General features: G+C 37.8%; 1 protein-coding gene across 1 annotated transcript in view; it reads right to left on the bottom strand.

Annotated features, from left to right (window-relative positions):
• Positions 1-23,007, bottom strand: part of LOC123752215 (uncharacterized) — a 535,987-nt gene that overhangs the window by 336,928 nt on the left and 176,052 nt on the right. The window contains exon 6 of the mRNA XM_069327530.1: positions 2,880-3,183. Coding sequence (XP_069183631.1) covers positions 2,880-3,183 — 304 coding nt within the window. The remainder of the gene's footprint in view (positions 1-2,879; positions 3,184-23,007) is intronic.

The following is a 23,007-nucleotide window of genomic DNA, read 5'->3' on the forward strand; positions in this document are numbered from 1 at the left end:
TCTGTGTATGTGGTTCAACCACTGAAAATTACCTCAAGCCTATCATCACTTGCCAAAAATCTGCCATTAGAACTATAATAAACTCTGTCTTCAGACAACACACAGCCCCTCTGTTTAAATCCCTTAACATACTAAACATGCACTCACTCTACACATTCTCATGTGATATCTACATGTACAAAACCTTGTTCCTAAATGCTAATTTTGATCTGAAACTTTTCCTTGATAGGTGTAAAGGAACCCATGAGCACCACACCAGAAATAAATATCTCTTTGATATCCCCAGAGTTAGACTAAATCTGTGCAAACACTCCATGCAAACAAAAGGGCCCAATCATTCTGAACTCACTTCCTAATGAATTAAAAAATTGGACCAACCCATGCCCTGTTCAAAAGTAAAACCAAAAAGTACCTAATTTTATCCTCATATTTTCCTACCTTGTGCTTCAAACTCACACTGTATCTTGTACTACCCACTTCTGCAATATTTGTACTTAAGATTAATTAAGTACCTAATCTTTACCAGTCTAATCATCTCTGTCAATTTATATTGTTGATATAAAACCTTGTTACAATGTACCTTTTCATCTTACCTGATATGTTAGATAAAGGACCTGCTCGAGACGCTATGCGTGTTAATTGCTTTGAAAGAATGATATTAAAAATATCACTCAATGTAATCTCACCAACCCATTGTACCTTCTCGTTAATTAATTAATTAAATAATTAATTAATTTATTAAGAAAATTTATCAGTGTTTCAAGAAAAATGGGAATAACAGTATTTTTGCACAATGGTAAATGGAAAAATACCTTGTTCTATTTGCAACAATAGTACAACTGTTGAGTACTTCGTCAAAAGCCAAAAGCCTTTTGAGCCACGTCAAAAGAGTACAACTTGAAAAGATATTATGAAACGAATTATCGATTTTACGATAAATATGAAGCCCAATGCGTGTCTAAAGACTGAAGGAACTGAAGGCTAACTCGAGACAATAGCAGACCTGTCTTACGAAAATTGAGAAAGGGAATATCGCTTCCGTTACTGCAAGCTATGAACTCAGCCCAATGATCACCATAATTGGGAAATCATACCGTGAAAAAGATGCCTTATAAACCAATGCCTTGTAGAAGCGGCTCAAATTTTGTGTCCAGAGAAAGCACACTTATTCAAAGATATTTCATTAACCAGGAACACTGTTGCTGAACGGATTGAAGAAATGTCAGGGGATAACAACAGTTGAAGGCCGCATCATCAAGATTTGAACATTTTTCTATTGCTATACCGTTGACATCACTGGAATATCACAGCGTGTGGTCTTCATCAGGGCCAGTGACAATGAATTTAATATTTATGAAGAACTGCTTGAACTGATCCCTGTGCATGACACTATAACATGCCAGGACATCTTTGAGAAAGGCGAGCAGGTTATGCATGACTATGCTTTGGATTTGAGTAAACTTGCATGCTTATCTACCGACGATGTTGTGAATATGGATGGCATACATAATGGTGTTGCTACCAAGTTACGAACAAAAAATAAAACTAGCATCCAGATTCATCATTAGCACATTTTCACTACATTATTCATCAGCAAAATTTGTGTTCAAAGATTTTAAAATTGGATGACGTGATGAGTTTGGTCACAAAGACAGTGAACTATATCAGAGGCCGTGCTCTCATCCACCCCCAATTGATCTCATCCATTCAGAGCTGAAAAAACCCTGCCAATACTGAGTCTATACTTAGCTTTACTAAGTATGACAGTCACCTGGAATTGTTGTCAAAGGAATTTCAGGAAATATTCTGTGATTTCTCATCTTTTTAACATCACTTTGCATTGTTCTCAGCACCATTCACCTTTGATGTTGCCAAGTCAGAAAAAAACCTGCAGATTAGAAATGCAGTCGGATTCTACACTCTGAGCAAAGTATCTTAAAGTGGGAATACCTAGTTTCTTTTCATACTTTCCTGAAATATTTAAAAGCTTCAGAGAGTTGGCCACAAGGATAATGGTAATGTTCGGTTCTACCTATTTGTGTGAACATTTACTTTCCGTCATGAAATTAGCACAAACTTCTCAGAGAACAAAGCTGACTGATTATCACTTGTTATTTCTGATCAGAGTGAGAATTACACAGACATTTCAGCCAGACATAGAAAAAATTGTCATTTAAAAGAGGACAAAACATTATAAATGATTGAATAGTCATAAATAAATATTCATTTTGAACTGTTGTCATTTTTGTACAATGTATTTGCTGCAGTTGCATAGAAGTCTATGTTGCCATTTAAAATTGATTTGTTTTCGTTTGTTAAACACTTCATGACTTTGCATTCATGAATGTGACTAGCCGCTAAACCATTTGTATGCACATTGTATGTTTCTAAATTTAAGTTATACAAATATTCTGCGATAATTTTTATTAAATGACTTCGATTAATTGTGGTGTGGGGTCCTCATGACAACACAAATGTGACCCATATGGCCCTCGGGGGACCCTCAGTTTGACATGCCTGGTCTAAACTACCCTCTTCAAGGATGGTGTTTAACTTCCATCCATATATAAAAGTGGTGAGAAGCTTCTCTTACTATGCTGCAAATTAGACACAAGCACTAACCTCATGGTCATTCAATGAAACGGTGCACCTTGATGAAATCCTCGGTAAATCCGATACCTTTGATTTCGCTTACCATATGTTCTTTTATTCTTGTATTGATATTTTGAATTATCTTTAGCACCTTCCGAGTATCCCACGACGCTGATGGAGCTGCGTAAGCTTCCCTGCTTGGTGCATTTTTTGGTAATTACTTACTTACCCATAGTAAATATCCTGGCTTAGATATAAAGATATCAAACAATTCTAACAGTCCTCACCAAAATTATCCCTGGCCTCTAGGTTGGCCTTTTCCTTCACCAGCGCTTCCACCACCTGGTGATGGCCATTCTGAGCGGCAAAGATTAGAGGTGTATTATTGGAATTCTTGTTGCCATCCACTGGGAGTCCCGCCTTCACCAAGAGAGGCACCAGGTCAGCATGACCCAGATAGGCTGCCCGAGTCAGCAAGCAGGTTTGCTTCCCGTCGGTCTCTCTCCACGTAGAGACGCTTGTATCCGCACCTTGCATAAGGGCAACCCTTACCTGCTCTTTGTCACCATGTTCAACTGCAGTCACCAGGTCCTGTGAAATGACTGTAGTTAATGTGCTGCGGGAGATGAGATGGAGGGGGAGGCGTGAGGGAAGGAGGGGAAGCGTGAGGGTAGGAGGGGGAGGCGTGAGGGTAGGAGGGGGAGGCGTGAGGGAAGGAGGGGGAGGCGTGAGGGAAGGAGGGGGAAGAGATAGAGCACATGAAGGAAGTGTGTCGATCACTTAAGCGGGAGAGCATCCACGGAACAAAGAAGCCTCTTAAAACAAGGTTACCAATGGAGGTCAAAGTCTGTGTAACGCAGCACCATTGAGCACTATTGATCCATCAATCTTAACCCGTTGACCATTGGAAGCTATTGACAATGAAACCGTCCTTCATACATGACGTAACTCGGATAGCTTGAAACCTGACCCTGGATTACCTTGTATTTATAATGTGTTTAACATCTATAGCAGAAGAACAAGAGTTTACTATTCTATATATAGAATTTATGATGAAAAGAATAATCTAAAATTTATTATCATGGAGATAAAGAACCGTATCTGAAAATATGATGCTAAATATGAATGAATAATAATGTCAGAATTCATCTAAAATAAATATATCAAGCTCCATAAGAAAATATAAAACAGTAGGAGGCTTAACAGTCCAGCAGCCAGCCAGCCAACCAATCACCGACTCAGCCTTCGCCACTACCTCTCTTCAATCAATCATCGACCTAGGCTTCGCCACGACAGTTGCCGGTTCATACTTCTGAACATATCTATGCGTGGGCATCCCTTGCCAATAATATTGCTGGCTCTAACTACCGGGAATTCGTGAGAATTCTTAACGTACTCTTCACAGCAAACGGACTGCAACCCTTTACTGTACCAGAGGAAGTCTTCACCAACTCTACTCCAGGTAATTCAATATCACCTAACTATGACACTGTGAACGCAACGGCACTTGCAGATCTCCTGACCTCGGTTACCACAGCTGTCCACAACCATCGAGCCACCAGTACCTCTCTCCACTGTCACTCCGTTGTCTGAGAACGCATCTTCAGCTTCAACTGAATCAACTGCTTCATCTCCTGAGGAGGATTCTGAGGAGGCTTCTGCAGCTCTCTACAAACCAGACGACGCTCTCCCCACACCAGACGACGCTTCTTCTGTACCAGTAGCCCCTCTGGAGTCTCCATCTTTTCCTGGAGAGGCTACAACTTTCTCAGCTCCAGACGACGATCCTGACAGACCTTGGGTACGCCGCTTCATACACAACCGCATCGATGCTTCCCCGGAGGAGAAACGTGACAACACTCTGTCCTGGAACCAGGAGCATAAGGAAGATCTAAAGGAGGGCAAGAAGTGGTACCTTGCTGCGGCCAAAATCCGTTACCTTGCCGACATGACCCCTAATACACCCTGACCTGATTGAACCCGCATTCTTTGTTAAGTATCCAAAAATCTCCACCAAGAGGCAGCAGACAATGGATGCACTCAAGAAAACTGAGCCGTCGCCTCAACAGAGCCACCCCACATCTATTCAACCTACACGAAACACCACCTCAGCTACGGATTCGTCAGATGAAGATGTCTCAGTTGGAACACCATCCCCTCCTCCCCAGGACAATGAAGAAGAAGTAATATTATTAAGAACGAAACAACGAAGAAGACTGAAGAACGAAGACCAAAGAAGAAGAATGATGAACTAAGAATAAAGAAAAACTAGCATAACCCACCCACCACTCATTACTTTCAACTACCATCAACTGCCAGCCGCTTGCGAGCCTTGTCCTGAGTCAGAGAGCATCCTAGGAATTCCACCCTACCACCAACCCACAGCGTCAGCTGCAATTCATACCCAAGGTGGTTGGGCCACCGATCTCTCTTCTCCCCTCTTCGACTTGTTTCCAGTTCCTAGCTCAAGATTTCTGCATCCTCGCCCCTGTCTTCCATCCCCTGCTTACCTGCTCTAGGGTCCTTGGAAAGTGGAAAGGCTTATCAATGAGATTATGGGCTCACAATAGCCTGTGCTACACGCAAGTTTTACTCCGGAGTAGCTGAATCTAAAACAACAGAACAACTGTAGGAGGTTTGACAGTCAACGTGAGTGAGTTCCATGACTTTGGCTTTTAAATTTATTTGTGTTAATTTTCCACAATCTACAAATATCTTTATTCATCTCTTTCCCTCCTCATTCTGTGTCCCTCTGTTCTGTTTTTTCTGTTTCCTTCCGTCCCATCCATTCTGGCCGAGCCACTTTGACTGGACGGTAGAGTTCAATTCAACACAGTTCAATTCCAACACAATGTCACACAAAATATCTCAATAAAAAATAAAATAAATCGAAATATACGAAAATAAAATTTATAATGCAATCGGAAACATTGAAATGGAATTCATGACATATTTAGTAAAGCGTGCATGTTGCTATTATGTGCAACAGATGGAGCTGTTTTTCAAAAACGCATGTTTTTATCTGTCAGAGGGGTGGCATCTATATAATAGGTATATAAAAGAACGCACCTATTCGAATGCAATGTTGTGTCAAAATTTCAAAGTAATCGGTGAACAACTTTCGGAGATTACAGCGTGTGTTGCTCTTACCACCAACAGATGGCGCTTTTTTTTTGTTTAAAAAGCATGATTTTTCCTGTCACAGGTGAGGCATGTATATAGTAGATAAATAAAAAGACGCGCCTATTCGAATGCAACGTTGTGTCAAAATTTGAAAGCAATCGGTAAAGAGGTTTCGAAGATTTCCCTCAGATGAAAAACACAGCTTTTCATAGGAAGCATTTTTTTTTACCGTCACAGACGTAACATCTATATAGTATGTATATAAAAACCTGCTCGGATGCGACTGGAACATTGTGTGAAAATTTCAAAGCAATCGGTAAAGAACTTTAGGAGATTAGCGTTTTTGAACAAACGAACATTCCGATTTATATATATATATATATATATATATATATATATATATATATATATATATATACATATATATATCTATATATATATATATATATATATTATATATATATATATATATATATATATATATATATATATATATATATATATGTCGAACTTAGTAGCCAGAACGCACTTCTCAGGCCCGATTTGCCTAATAAGCCAAGTTTTCATGAATAAATATATTTTCTCTAATTTTTTGCTTATGAAATGATAAAGCTACCCATTTCATTATGTATGAGGTCAATTTTTTTTATTGGAGTTAAAATTAACGTAGATATATGACCGAACCTAACCAACCCTACCTAACCTAACCTAACCTATCTTTATAAGTAAGATTAGGTAAGGTAGCCGAAAAAGTTAAGTTAGGTTAGGTTAGGTTAGGTAGATTAGCTAGTCGAAAAACAATTAATTCATGAAAACTTGGATTATTAGGCAAATTGGGCCTTGCATAGTAGGCTGAGAAGTGCATTCTGGTTACTAGGTACGACATATATATATATATATATATATATATATATATATATATATATATATATATATATATATGTCGTACCTAGTAGCCAGAACTCACTTTTTGGCCTACTATTCCAGGCCCGATTTGCCTTATAAGCCAAGTTTTCCTGAATTAATATATTTTTTCTAATTTTTTTCTTATGAAATGATAAAGCTACCCATTTCATTATGTATGAGGTCAATTTTTTTTTATTGGAGTTAAAATTAACGTAGATATATGACCGAACCTAACCAACCCTACCTAACCTAACCTAACCTATATTTATAGGTAAGGTTAGGTTAGGTAGCCAAAAAAAGCTAGGTTAGGTTAGGTTAGGTAGGTCAGGTAGACGAAAAAACATTAATTCATGAAAACTTGGCTTATTAGGCAAATCGGGCCTTGAATAGTAGGCTGAGAAGTGCGTTCTGGCTATTAGGTACGACATATATATATATATATATATATATATATATATATATATATATATGTATATATATATATATATATATATATATATATATATATGTATATATATATATATGTATTGTGACGGTAACGCGTTGGTGTTCGGCTGTTTAAGGCTAGGGGTATGGCCTCGTCACATAGTTATAAAAAAAAATAGAAAAAACTGGAACTTCGTCTGTGGTAAGGTAAGGAGAAGACACACAAAACACAAGTAAACTTTAACAATGAAATTTTAATTACGTTAATTAAATCAAAACATGAATAAAATGCACAAACAAATTCTTATAATAAAATCAATCAAAATAATAAGAATACTTAAATGACACAATGAAAAGTTACGTTAAGACAAAATAACAAGAAGTGCAATATACAAGTAAATGGGAGGTGCTGGAATATTGGCTTAAGCTACCACTTCCCTCAGTACACGCTAGCGTCTAGCCGGGAGGAGTGGTAACAACGAGAGCACTGAACATTCTGAGGTAGGAGGTTGGGGCGACCCCAGACATCAAGTAGTATGGGGGGGCGAGTGCAGGTGCAGCCAGACCGGCGACCAATCAGCGGAGCCGGTAGCGATCAACATGTAGTTTGGTGGTTTGAGTCCGAACAGGTGGCTGGCTGCATATGTTTTGCTCACCCTGGCAAGCCTTGCTGGTGTTGTTGTTGTTGTTGGACATGTCTTCCATAGTCGTTTTATATAATTTCAACGACGTGTTTGTGGAGGGAAGAGCAGGCTCAATCTCTTGAAGGAGATTATTGTCACAGTATATATATATATATATATATATATATATATATATATATATATATATATATATATATATATATATATATATGTCGTACCTAGTAGCCAGAACGCACTTCTCAGCCTACTATGCAAGGGCCGATTTGCCTAATAAGCCAAGTTTTCATGAATTAATTGTTTTTTGACTACCTAACCTACCTAACCTAACCTAACCTAACCTTTTGCGGTTTCCTAACCGAACCTAACCTATAAAGATAGGTTAGGTTAGGTTAGGTAGGGTTGGTTAGGTTCGGTCATATATCTACGTTAAATTTTACTCCAATACAAAAAAATTGACCTCATACATAATGAAATGGGTAGCTTCATCACTTCATTAAAAAAAAATAGAGAAAATATATTAATTCAGGAAAACTTGGCTTATTAGGCAAATCGGGCCCTGCATAGTAGGCTGAGAAGTGCGTTCTGGCTACTAGGTACGACATATATATATATATATATATATATATATATATATATGTCGTACCTAGTAGCCAGAACGCACTTTTTGGCCTACTATGCAAGGCCCGATTTGCCTAATAAGACAATTTTTCCTTAATTAATATATTTTCTCTAATTTTTTTCTTATGAAATGATATAGCTACCCATTTCATTATGTTTGAGGTCAATTTTTTTTTATTGGAGTTAAAATTAACGTAGATATATGACCGAACCTAACCAACCCTACCTAACCTAACCTAACCTATCTTTATAGGTTAGGTTTGGTTAGGTAGCAGAAAAAGTTAGGTTAGGTTAGGTTAGGTAGGTTAGGTAGTCAAAAAACAATTAATTCATGAAAACTTGGCTTATTAGGCAAATCGGGCCTTGCATAGTAGGCTGAGAAGTGTGTTCTGGCTACTAGGTACGACATATATATATATATATATATATATATATATATATATATATATATATATATATATATATATATGTCGTACCTAATAGCCAGACCGCACTTCTCACCCTACTATGCAAGGCCCGATTTGCCTAATAAGCCAAGTTTTCATGAATTAATTGTTTTTCGACTACCTAACCTAACCTAGCCTAACTTTTTTTCGGCTACCTAACCTAACCTAACCTATAAAGATAGGTTAGGTTAGGTTAGGTAGGGTTGGTTAGGTTCGGTCATATATCTACGTTAATTTTAACTCCAATAAAAAAAAATTGTCCTCATACTTAATGAAATGGGTAGCTTTATCATTTCATAAGAAAAAAATTAGAGAAAAAATATTAATTCAGGAAAACTTGGCTTATTAGGCAAATCGGGCCTTGCATAGTAGCGTGAGAAGTGCGTTCTGGCTACTAGGTACGATATATATATATATATATATATATATATATGTCGTACCTAGTAGCCAGAACTCACTTCTCAGCCTACTATGCAAGGCCCGATTTGCCTAATAAGCCAAGTTTTCATGAATTAATTGTTTTTCGACTACCTAACCTACCTAACCTAACCTAACCTAGCTTTTTCGGCTACTTAACCCAACCTAACCTATAGAGATAGGTTAGGTTAGGTTAGGTAGGGTTGGTTAGGTTCGGTCATATATCTACGTTAATTTTAACTCTATGAACAAAAATTGACCTCATACATTATGAAATGGGTAGCTTTATCATTTCATAAGAAAAAAATTAGAGAAAATATATTAATTCAGGAAAACTTGGCTTGTTAGGCAAATCGGGCCATGCATACTAGGCTGAGAAGTGAGTTCTGGCTACTAGGTACGACATATATATATATATATATATATATATATATATATATATATATATATATATATATATATATATAAATTTATATATATATATATATATATATATATATATATATATACAGAATAACCACATATGAAAAATAGAAAATGCTTAACGCGTTTTCGGCTAATTCGCCTTCATCAGAGCAAAGTAGAATCCGATTCTTCATCAGAGCAAAGTGATTCTACTTTGCTCTGATGAAGGCGAATTAGCCGAAAACGCGTTAAGCATTTTCTATTTTTCATATGTGGTTATTCTGCATACTTGGATCAGTGTTTTTGTGATCATTGTTGCATATATATATATATATATATATATTTATATATATATATATATATATATATATATATATATATATATATATATATATATATATATATGTCGTACCTAGCAGCCAGAACGCACTTCTCAGCCTACTATGCAAGGCCCAATTTGCCTAATAAGCCAAGTTTTCATGAATTAATATATTTTCTCATTTTTTTTCTTATGAAATGATAAATCTACCCTTTTCATTATTTATGAGGTCAATTTTTTTTATTGGAGTTAAAATTAACGTAGATATATGACTGAACCTAACAAACCCTACCTAACCTAACCTAACCTATCTTTATAGGCTAGGTTAGGTTAGGTTGCCGAAAAAGTTAGGTTAGGTTAGGTAGTCTAAAAACAATTAATTCATGAAAACTTGGCTTATTAGGCAAATCGTGCCTTGCATAGTAGGCTGAGAAGTGCGTTCTGGCTACTAGGTACGACATATATATATATATATATATATATATATATATATATATATATATATAAATTTATATATATATATATATATATATATATATATATATATACAGAATAACCACATATGAAAAATTGAAAATGCTTAACGCGTTTTCGGCTAATTCGCCTTCATCAGAGCAAAGTAGAATCCGATTCTTCATCAGAGCAAAGTGATTCTACTTTGCTCTGATGAAGGCGAATTAGCCGAAAACGCGTTAAGCATTTTCTATTTTTCATATGTGGTTATTCTGCATACTTGGATCAGTGTTTTTGTGATCATTGTTGCATATATATATATATATATATATATATATTTATATATATATATATATATATTTATATATATATATATATATATATATATATATATATATATATATATATATATATATATATATATATATATATATATATATGTCGTACCTAGCAGCCAGAACGCACTTCTCAGCCTACTATGCAAGGCCCGATTTGCCTAATAAGCCAAGTTTTCATGAATTAATATATTTTCTCATTTTTTTTCTTATGAAATGATAAATCTACCCTTTTCATTATTTATGAGGTCAATTTTTTTTATTGGAGTTAAAATTAACGTAGATATATGACTGAACCTAACAAACCCTACCTAACCTAACCTAACCTATCTTTATAGGCTAGGTTAGGTTAGGTTGCCGAAAAAGTTAGGTTAGGTTAGGTAGTCTAAAAACAATTAATTCATGAAAACTTGGCTTATTAGGCAAATCGTGCCTTGCATAGTAGGCTGAGAAGTGCGTTCTGGCTACTAGGTACGACATATATATATATATATATATATATATATATATATATATATATATATATATATATATATATATATATATATATATATATATATATATATATATATATATATATATATTGTTGGGGTTTCACCTCTCTATTATTCTCTACCCTTACTCTGGGGTGAGCAATAGTTATGCTCAAGGTACTCACCGTAGCCCTGCGGGTCTTCCCTCGATCCTCACGGCGCCACTGCACGCCAGGAGAGTCTCCCAGTCAATCTTAACGGCCTCTTATTAAGAAAGAGTGAGAACACGGCTCGATCACATCGACTGTCGTGTGCCCTCCCCAACAATAGGGCTCTACGGTTATCCACAAGATCGCCAACTGGTGTTTTAGGTGGCCAGTAACACCATCAGTGGACTGATGTATTCAGTGGTAGCCTTGGCAAGGTCACACTCAATAGATTAGGAATCAGGCAGGTACTTATTGTTATCACTCTATGCTTACAGGTATAGTATAGCCACAAGATCAATGGAGGGGATGATAAAAACACCAAGATAGTTTTGTATTTTACTTAAAACGTATGAAAGATGTCACAAAGCCAAACAATAATCAATTAAATCAACTGATCCTGATGCAGCTGGTAATTCTCCCGGATATTATGCGATCATCAGGGGGCAACATCTCCCCCCCCTCATCAAGTGTCAAAAACCAGCTGATCGCGTGGCCTTTCCGCGCGGAAGCTCTTTGCTTGTTTTTTAGATTCACGTGCGCTGTTTCATTAAATTCTCCAATATTACTGCGAACTCGCACACACGATATTGGCTACTACAACACGTATCACTTGGTTACACTGTACTCAATCTCAAACAGTCTTTTCTACAATCAATGCTATAATGATTCACTGTAATGGCTTCACATTGTTCTTCACTCAACCATATATTATGAAATATTAACACTGGAGTTTTCAATACTTTCTCTCGTGGGCGATAACGCAATAATTCACTGTACTCACAGATGATTATTCACTGAATGAACATAGACATGTATATGGTATATAAATCAATCATCAATACATGGTAAATAAATAGTTTCTGGGCACATAGCCTAACCTCCAAATACTGGCATAATCTTATATATAATTCACCACTATATGTTCATATCAAAATCTATAGAAAGATATACACAACACAGTAAATTTATCACTGGTTCCTGGTGCCTGTACACACCAATAATCAACATGAATATTACAAGTACTCTTGATAGTACTGTCCAGCACACTGGTGCTTTACCGTGACATGGATGAGACTTGCTCACGACATATAAAATCCTCAGGCTAGATAATATAGCCGAATAACATAGCTAACTAAAGGGGAATGGGGAGGGAACTAGAACCACCTACTTCACCCTATCCTCCGATGAGAGTCGAGATGTAGCTCCTGATCCTCGTGTCGGGAACGCCCCCACACTACACGTCGTCGTGTCCTACCAGAGCCTCTCGTCGTCCCACCGTTTAGCGCGTCGTCTCCGTGCCTCCTCACTGCAGGTCCGTCCTCCTTCTTAACTTCTTGAAGGTTGGAGTCGGTCTCCTGGCCGTCGTCTTCTCCCAGCAACGGCTGTCGCCTACGTCTCAGCTACAGTCGTCCGGTTTCCCCAAATAGTCCTCTCTTCCTCAGCTACCCAGTGGCTCTGTCAGCCACTACGCTGTCACGAACCGGTGAATTGCCACAGACGTCAACATACGTCACTGCACGGCTTCACTGCTATTGGCACAGTACCTGACTGGAGCACTTGTTGCTCAAATAACCGTCAATTCCCTCTTCTGGTTCAACACATGAACTAGGGAAGACTTCTCAGAGTACTGGCGGACTTCCGGTGACGCGTAAATCCACGGGAGCTGGAATAACTGTCCGACTGACAGGACCACTCGTCGCACGTCCGACCTCTATGACGTGTCGTGTCTGACTGCTGGCGCCAGCCCGGCGCGCTGGCCGGACCCCCTTCCTTCGTGACGTCACTTTCGCCACGGGAGGTTTTCATTGGCTCCCGGTGCCACATTGCTGTCGGTGACCAATCCGGTGCCACTGACGTCACACGGTTTTGGCGGGAGATCAGGGAAGCCAGCGCCATCTTGGCTCCCTAAAGGGCCTAAACCACAGGCCAAAATATTACTATTTCACAAATTTCTCGGCTCTCCGAGAACACTTCACTCTCTCCCATATATCAAATTGTAGCCTGCAACGTAGAGAACGCTTGGGAAAAGCAGACATGACTCTTACTGCAGGCGTGGGAGAATTATAAGGGGGGGAACTCCATCACAATATATATATATATATATATATATATATATATATATATATATATATATATATATATATATATATATATATATATATATATATATATATATATATATATACATATGTCGTACCTAGTAGCCAGAACACACTTCTCATCCTACTATGCAAGGCCCGATTTGCATAATAAGCCAAGTTTTCATGAATTAATTGTTTTTCGACTACCTAACCTACCTAACCTAACCTAACCTAGATTTTTCGGCTACCTAACTTAACCTAACCTATAAAGATAGGTTAGGCTAGGTTAGGTAGGGTTGGTTAGGTTCGGTCATATATCTACGTCAATTTTAACTCCAATAAAAAAAAATTGACCTCATACATAATGAAATGGGTAGCTTTATCATTTCATAAGCAAAAAATTAGAGAAAATATATTTATTCATGAAAACTTGGCTTATTAGGCAAATCGGGCCTTGCATAGTAAGCTGAGAAGTGAGTTCTGGCTATTAGGTACGACATATATATATATATATATATATATATATATATATATATATATATATATATATATATATATATATATATATGTCGTACCTAGTAGCCAGAACTCACTTCTCAGCCTACTATTCAAGGCCCGATTTGCCTAATAAGCCAAGTTTTCCTGAATTAATATATTTACTATAATTTTTTTCTTATGAAATGATAAAGCAACCCTTTTCTCTATGTATGAGGTCAACTTTTTTTATTGGAGTTAAAATTAACGTAGATATATGACCGAACCTAACCAACCCTACCTAACCTATATTTATAGGTAGGGTTAGGTTAGGTAGCCAAAAAAAGCTAGGTTAGGTTAGGTTAGGTAGGTTAGGTAGACGAAAAAACATTAATTCATGAAAACTTGGCTTATTAGGCAAATCGGGCCTTGAATAGTAGGCTGAGAAGTGCGTTCTGGCTATTAGGTACGACATATATATATATATATATATATATATATATATATATATATATAACTGAAAACTCACACCCCAGAAGTGTGATTATTGTCCTGGCATATTGTCCTGGGGACCATTCAGGCTTGTTCGTATATATATATATATATATATATATATATATATATATATATATATATATATATATATATATATATATATATATATATATATATATATATATATATATATATATATATATATATATATATATATATATATATATATATATATATATATATATATATATATATATATATATATATATATATATATATATATATATAAATATATATATATATATATATATATATATATATATATATATATATATATATATATATATATATATATATATATATATATATATATATATATATATATATATATATATATATATATATATATATATATATATATATATATATATATATATATATATATATATATATATATATATATATATATATATATATGACAATGTCAGACCACGGAGGAAAAATGAAACAGGAATTTCCTTAAGTACTTTCGTATATTAATACATCTTCAGAAGGAGATTTGTGTTTGACTCCTTCTGAAGATGTATTAATATACGAAAGTACTTAAGGAAATTCCTGTTTCTTTTTTCCTCCGTGGTCTGACATTGTCACATTTTTAATCACGTGTTTACTTTCGTGATATACACACATATATATATATATATATATATATATATATATATATATATATATATATATATATATATATATATATATATATATATGTCGTACCTAGTAGCCAGAACGCACTTCTCAGCCTACTATGCATGAACTGATTTGCCTAATAAGCCAAGTTTTCATGAATTAATATATTTTCTCTAATTTTTTCTTATGAAATGATAAAGCTACCCATTTCGTTATGTATGAGGTCAATATTTTTTTATTGGAGTTAAAAATAACGTAGATATATGACCGAACCTAACCAACCCTACCTAACCTAACCTAACCTATCTTTATAGGTTAGGTTAGGTTAGGTAGCCGAAAAAGTTAGGTTAGGTTAGGTTAGGTAGGTTAGGTAGTCGAAAAACAATTAATTCATGAAAACTTGGCTTATTAGGCAAATCAGGCCTTGCATAGTAGGCATAGAAGGGCGTTCTGGCTATTAGGTACGACATATATATATATATATATATATATATATATATATATATATATATATATATATATACATATATATATATATATATATATATATATATATATATATATATATATATATATATATATATATATATATATATATATATATATATATATACAGAGTTGAAGAACTCTGTAGGGTAAGGCAGGTCCTAGTCAATAACGGCTTCTCCAATGGTTTCGTCGAAGACATCATAAGAAGGAAAGTGAAAAGCCATGCAACCTCTGAAGAGACAACTAACACAACACCTATACCCCCTATTAGACTATTTTACAGGAACTTCTTTTCCACAGCTCATAAAACGGAGGAAAGGGTCCTGAAAGATATTGTTAATAGAAACGTTATCCCTACAGACAAAAATCAGAGGATACAACTGACGATTTACTATAAAACCAGAAAAACGGCCAGCCTACTCATGAGAAACTCTCCAGACACAAAACAGAACGCTTTAAAAGAGACTAACGTCGTCTATGCCTTCAAATGCCCTCTTGGGGACTGTAAGCTCCAAAAAACCCAGTATATAGGCAAGACAACAACATCTCTTTCTAGGCGTTTAACGATGCATAAGCAACAGGGCTCCATTAAGGAACATATAATCTCTTCCCACAACCAAACCATCGCCAGAGAAATCCTAGTAAACAACACAGAAATCATCGATAGATACAGCGATAGCAGGCGGCTTGACGTTTGCGAGGCACTACACATCAAGAAGTCAACACCAGCAATCAACAGCCAATTATTGCACAACTATATTCTACCCACCTCAAGACTCCGCTCCAATATAGAAGCATCAAGAAATATGGACCAATAGGCTTCCTACAAACACTTCTATTCAATATCCATTGTTTCGTGTTCTGTCTTGTGTTGATGAAATTAATACCCTATTAATACTTTTGTTCTGTCTTGTGTTGATGAAATTAATACCCTATTAATACCACATCTTGTTCTGTCTTGTGTTAATGCCACATCACCCCTTCCACCTCACTCAAATGTAGATATAAAATCGGAGATGCGTAAGTTCTATTCAGTTGTGTATTTGTGAACTAAAGTCTTTGAAAATGTAATAAGTTTTACGAAACGCGCTCGTGTCGCGTCAGACTAGAAATAAAAATGAATTTTGGAGAATTGATTTTTTATTTACCTCCAACAGTGAAACGAAATGTACGAAAGATTGAGAAAATTCGTGTTAGAATTATTAATCTTACTTTTTCGGTCATATTTAATAATATATATATATATATATATATATATATATATATATATATATATATATATATATATATATATATATATGACAGTGTCAGACCACGGAGGAAAATTGAAAGAGGAATTTCCATAAGTACTTTCGTATATTTATACAGCTTCAGAAGGAGTCAACTTTCGTATTAATATACGAAAGTACTTGAGAAAATTCCTGTTTCATATATATATATATATATTTATATATATATATATATATATATATATATATATATATATATATATATATATATATATATATATATATATATATATAAACGTGTATATATTTATATTTATACTAGTTTTTTCAGAATTTGTAAAAACGAAGATAAAACCTCAGGATATAACTTTTTTTTAATGTTATGATATAACATTTAAGAGCAAAGGTTTTTCAAAAGTTAATGATATTTATTAATTATTGGAACTATAAGAGTGAGAGAGAGAGAGAGTAGAGATATCTTTACCTTTCTATTTATAGCCCTATATATCTATCTGTCCATCAATCTATCTATATATTAATGTCTCTCTCAATCTATCTTTTCTGTATCTTGCCCAAGCACTTGGGGTGAATGGAAGAACAACGGTCTCACTTCATGCAGGGTGGCGATCAATCCCCGAATGTCAAAATGGTTGGGCACCATTCCTCTTCCTCCCCATCCCAAATCCTTATCCTGTTGTCTGCCTATAAGTGTTATATAGCCATAATTGCTTGGCGCTATCATTCCCCCCTCCCCCCTCCCTCTCTCTCTCTCTCTCTCTCTCTCTCTCTCTCTCTCTCTCTCTCTCTCTCTCTCTCTCTCTCTCTCTCTCTCTCTCTCTCTCTCTCTCTCTCTCTCTCTCTCTCTCTCTCCCTCTCTCTCTCTCCCTCTCTCTCTCTCTCCCTCTCTCCCCCCCCTCTCTCTCCCCCCCTCTCTCTCCCCCCCTCTTTCTCTCTCTCTCTCTCTCTCTCTCTCTCTCTCTCTCTCTCTCTCTCTCTCTCTCTCTCTCTCTCTCTCTCTCTCTCTCTCTCTCTCTCTCTCTCTCTCTCTCTCTCTCTCTCTCTCTCTCTCTCTCTCTCCCACTTTATCTATTACTCTTACGATATATATGTATCTCTATCAACTATTTGTATATCTATCTAAATGGATTGTACCTAGATGAGGTTCTGGGAGTTCTTCTACTCTCCAAGCCCAGCGTGGGGGCCAGGCTTGACTTGTGAGAGTTTTGGGTCAAGAGGCTGTTGTTTGGGGCGGCCTGCAGGCCCACATACCAACCGCAGCCTGGTTGGTACGGCACTTTTTGCAGAAGTCTTTCCAGTTTTTCTTGAAGATTTAAACTTTTATTATGGCAATATATCTAATACTTTCTTGGAAGATATTTAAGAGACGTAGGTCTTTAATGTTCATACAGTGTTCTTTAACTAAAACAATCTGTAACCCAGAATATGATTTTGTTTTTAAACAAAAGACCAATAAAAGTCAAGTTTCCTGGTGCTCATAAATATTGGGTTAAAGCCCAAATGCAAACTTATGGGGGAGGATTACCGGAACCTCTTTCTAAAGACAATACAAGACTCTAGTCTTTGGATTGATCCCGATAATTACAACATATTACCTTCTGGAGAACAATATATCATGCAAATGTCGACTTAGATGTGAAATACTCATGGTTTCTTTCCCGGAATCACTGGGTGAGCAGGCTGTTTGCGTTACATACATACCAACAATGCGCACATCACGGTGGGGTTCGTGATTCCCTCACCTCACTAAAACAGCAGTACTGGCTTCCACTGGGTCGTCAGACTGTTAAAACCATAATCATATCAAGTGTTGTCTGCAGAAGGTTAAATGCTCGGGTGTGTCCTTACTCGGATGTCCACCACTCACGTGGAAACGAGTAGTACGTCTTCGTCCTTTGAGACCACATTTGTGGATTTCACAGGTGCTATCATGCTTAAAAACACTAAAGACAGCATCCCAATTAAGGCGTATATCTGCTGTTCACTTCTACAACTACTAAAACAGTTCAATAGGAAGTGACTCCTGATCTGAGTGCAGAATCCTTTATCCATTCCTTTCTCAGGTTTGCTGCATACAGATACTGCCCCATGTCGATGATTTAGGATAATAGGTTCAACTTGGTGGCTAATAAGGCATTCCTTAGATATTTCTGTGATCACCCAGCAGTTCGCATTGTTCTTAACTAGAATCAGTGTTAATGGAAATTCATACCCCTTAGAGTGCCAAGGCATGGAGGATTCTACAAGAGGAAAGTGGGGACGGTGGAATGCTGTTTGCATAAAACGCTTCACATCCAGAAGACACTTCGCCAAGAACTCCATATCGTAGTCACGAAGACGGAAATCCACAGTCAATAATTGAATCCCCAGAGTGAACTAAGTGTCAATGGATATGCACAAAATCAGGGTGGGTAATGCAGTCGGGACCTAGATCATAATACGAACAAATCCTGTAACAAAGCAGGTGAAGCAGGAAGCAAATATGCGTCAGTATGGAGACGGCACCGAAGGACCCCAAGGAGAGGGATCCTTCTTCCACTGTGACGGCTGTGATAGTGGAAGGGGAAGGGAATTATCAGGGGAAAAGCACCAAGCTATTACGACTATGTAGCATTGGGAAGTGGTCAGGATAAGGATTTGGGATGGGACGGGGGAAAGGAATGGTGCCCAACCCCTTGGACGGTCGGGGATTGAACGCCGATCTACATGAAGCGAGACCGTCGCTCTACCGTCCAGCCCAAGTGGTTGGGCTGGACGTGTAGACGTGTGATAGTGGAAGGAGCCGTACCAGGAGACGAGTTACTCGCCACAGGGGGGTTGTAGCTACACCCAGCCACAAGCAGGAGGGGAACAGGGAGAGTAGCAGAAGGGGCAATCAGAGCTGACGGACTATGGTGGCTGTCCTTCCATTAGTCCGACTTGGGGGAGGGGGGGGGGGTGTGGTTGCTCACCCCACGAGCCTGAGAAGAGGAAAGAGGGTCGGAAGGGGGAGGGGGGGCTGTGGTTGCTCACCCCACGAGCCTGAGAAGAGGAAAGAGGGTCGGAAGGGGGAGAGGGGGGGGGGTGTGGTTGCTCACCCCACGAGCCTGAGAAGAGGAAAGAGGGTCGGAAGCATATAAAACGAAAATTAAAAATTTCATCCGTAAATCTCCCATACCCGCCATAGAGTCACAATTAAAGGACAGGGAGCTCCATATAACAGGACTATCCTCGGGGAGCATCATGAATATGCACCCTGCACACAGAAATCACAATAGCGTGATGCATCAAATGAACAAATCCACAAGGGCCGTGTAAAATCCTGGTTTGTGTCTCGGAGAGGCTGCAGGATCCGAATTAGGTCAGTAGAACTTCCGGTTGCAATTCTTTTAACCATGTCATAGCTCAGTCGATTAAGGCAGCGTCTGGATCCTCTTGGACGTAGGTTTGAACCCTCGTCACGGCCCTTGTGAATTTGTTTATATAGCCTGCACTTATTACCTTAGGAGCCATCAGTCCATCGAAGTTGGGTTCAACAACGAAGACAGGGATTCACATAAATGTTTCCCCTCGCTCGAACACGTCAGGTACTCCAGTTCTGTGGATGAGACAGAGTGCACCGTCTCAACTCTCCCTCCATCAGAACATATTAAGGCAAATGAAAGAATAATCAAGGACTGAACCAAGTCGCCAGGAAGAAACAACCAAAAAGGAGAAGAGGTGGAGAAGAAAGAAACAAGTGGAAGAGAAGAAGTGATCCAGCAAAATTATTAAAAAAGCCAGCACGAGCTTCAAAAAGGACAGATTAAACGCCAACTTCGAGCATCACCCTCCGACAGCTCCCTCACCCCGACCCAGCATGCCCTTCACGCCGACAACGGGGTGGACAGGAAGGGGCGAAGGGAAGGGAACTATCAGCAGAAGCGACAAGTCATTACGACTATATAGCACTGGGAAGGGATAAGGATTTTGGATGGGACGCGGGGAAGGAATGGTTACCTTAAGGTTACCTTGAGGTGCTTCCGGGGCTTAGCGTCCCCGCGGCCCGGTCGTCGACCAGGCCTCCTGGTTGCCGGACTGATCAACCAGGCTGTTGGACGCGGCTGCTCGCAGCCTGACGTATGAGTCACAGCCTTGTTGATCAGGTATCCTTTGGAGGTGCTTATCCAGTTCTCTCTTGAACACTGTGAAGGGTCGGCCAGTTATGCCTCTTATGTGTAGTGGAAGCGTGTTCAACAGTCTCGGGCCTCTGATGTTGATAGAGTTCTCTCTCAGAGTACCTGTTACACCTCTGTTTTTCAACGGGGGTATTCTGCACATCCTGCCATGTCTTCTGGTCTCATGTGATGTTATTTCTGTGTGCAGGATTGGGACCAGCCCCTCTAATATTTTCCACGTGTAAATTATTATGTACCTCTCCTGCCTGCGCTCAAGGGAGTACAGTTTTAGGCTCTTTAGTCGGTCCCAATAGTTTAGATGTTTTACTGAGTGGATTCTAGCAGTAAAGGATCTCTGCACGCTCTCCAGGTCAGCAATTTCTCCAGCTTTGAAAGGTGCTGTCATTGTGCAGGAGTACTCCACTCTAGAGAGCACAAGCGTGTCCATGGTGCCCAACCAATTGGTGGGTCGGGGAATGAACGCCGACCTGCACGAAGCGAGACCGTCGCTCAATCGTCCAGACCAAGTGGTTGGGTAGGGAGGGGCGAGATAAATGCTAAATCAATAAATTTTGAGGCAGGATAATATTCTTGGAAAGTTTAAGAGTGGAAATGTCCATGAATGGTAACCTGCATAAGCTTAAGGGAAACCCACTCCACCATGTGACATGAGCCGTCATGAAGGGGGTAATTATATCATGATAAAATGGCAGCCAGAGAACGACTTCTGAAAATTCAGACACCAGATAGATGAAATTTTATCTCTACTTGGGTCTGACTGATAATTTTTGTTTTATTAGTGTTATTTGCAACTTCACTTCTTAATAGTATATATATCTAAATGTGGTTAAGAATATTAGTTACATGGATAATCTAAATTTAAAGTTAAGATCCAAAATATTTTTGCCCTGTTTGTCATCCCTTGGTTATTCAGTAACTAATAGTGTGTACTTATAATATGTGGATTTACATTTTTAACATTGATTTGTTGGTCACATTTAATTATGATGCCTGATGACCTTGAGGGGAGTATTGAGTGCCCCAAAAATGCGATGTAGATGCTAGAATATTTTCCAACACTTATGTGTAATTGTTCGGATTTCTAACATCTTCATTTAATTAGGAATTTACTCTACAATATTATATTTTAAGGAAGGAGATTCATTTAGCCACCACATGTTTTATTATGGTCACCCCAAGAATATTAGCCACCACATGTTTTATTATGGTCACCCCAAGAATATTAGCCACCACATGTTTTATTATGGTCACCCCAAGAATATTAGCCACCACATGTTTTATTATGGTCACCCCAAGAATATTAGCCACCATATGTTTTATTATGGTCACCCCAAGAATATTAGCCACCACATGTTTTATTATGGTCACCCCAAGAATATTAGCCACCATATGTTTTATTATGGTCACCCCAAGAATATTAGCCACCATATGTTTTATTATGGTCACCCCAAGAATATTAACCACCACATGTTTTATTATGGTCACCCCAAGAATATTAGCCACCATATGTTTTATTATGGTCACCCCAAGAATAATTAACGGTGCTTTTGAAAGTTTAATGAGTTAAAAGCTAACGCATAATGAAGTGAACCTTCTACCTGCCCAGTGATTTTTATATTGACGTTTTTCACCCCTCAGCCATATACAGGCCGTAACAAGAGAAAATTGAATGGAAAAGAATAGACGCAAGGTGAAGGTTAACTATGATTATGAAGGAGAGAAAGATGAGATAATGTTTAGAACAAGTAGTGCTGCGGAAGTTCTGAGAGGGAGGAGAGAAAGAACAGTGAGAAAGGGCAAATATGAACTACTGAAAAACAAAGGAAGAAGGATATTGTTAGGGGAAGGTATAGACGGGCTGTACTGAGAAAGGGAATGCTTTAGCAGACGGTGGAAGGTGCAGAAAGAGAGAGGAAGGTCTTGAAAAAGATGAAGTAAAGAGAACTTGGTGTAAGATGTCGAGTAAGAGGATGGGGAGGAGGAAGACGTAGGGAAGGTGCAAGTGGGACTGTAG

The sequence above is a fragment of the Procambarus clarkii genome, chromosome 19 (assembly GCF_040958095.1).
Source record: "Procambarus clarkii isolate CNS0578487 chromosome 19, FALCON_Pclarkii_2.0, whole genome shotgun sequence".
Lineage (NCBI taxonomy): Eukaryota > Metazoa > Arthropoda > Malacostraca > Decapoda > Cambaridae > Procambarus > Procambarus clarkii.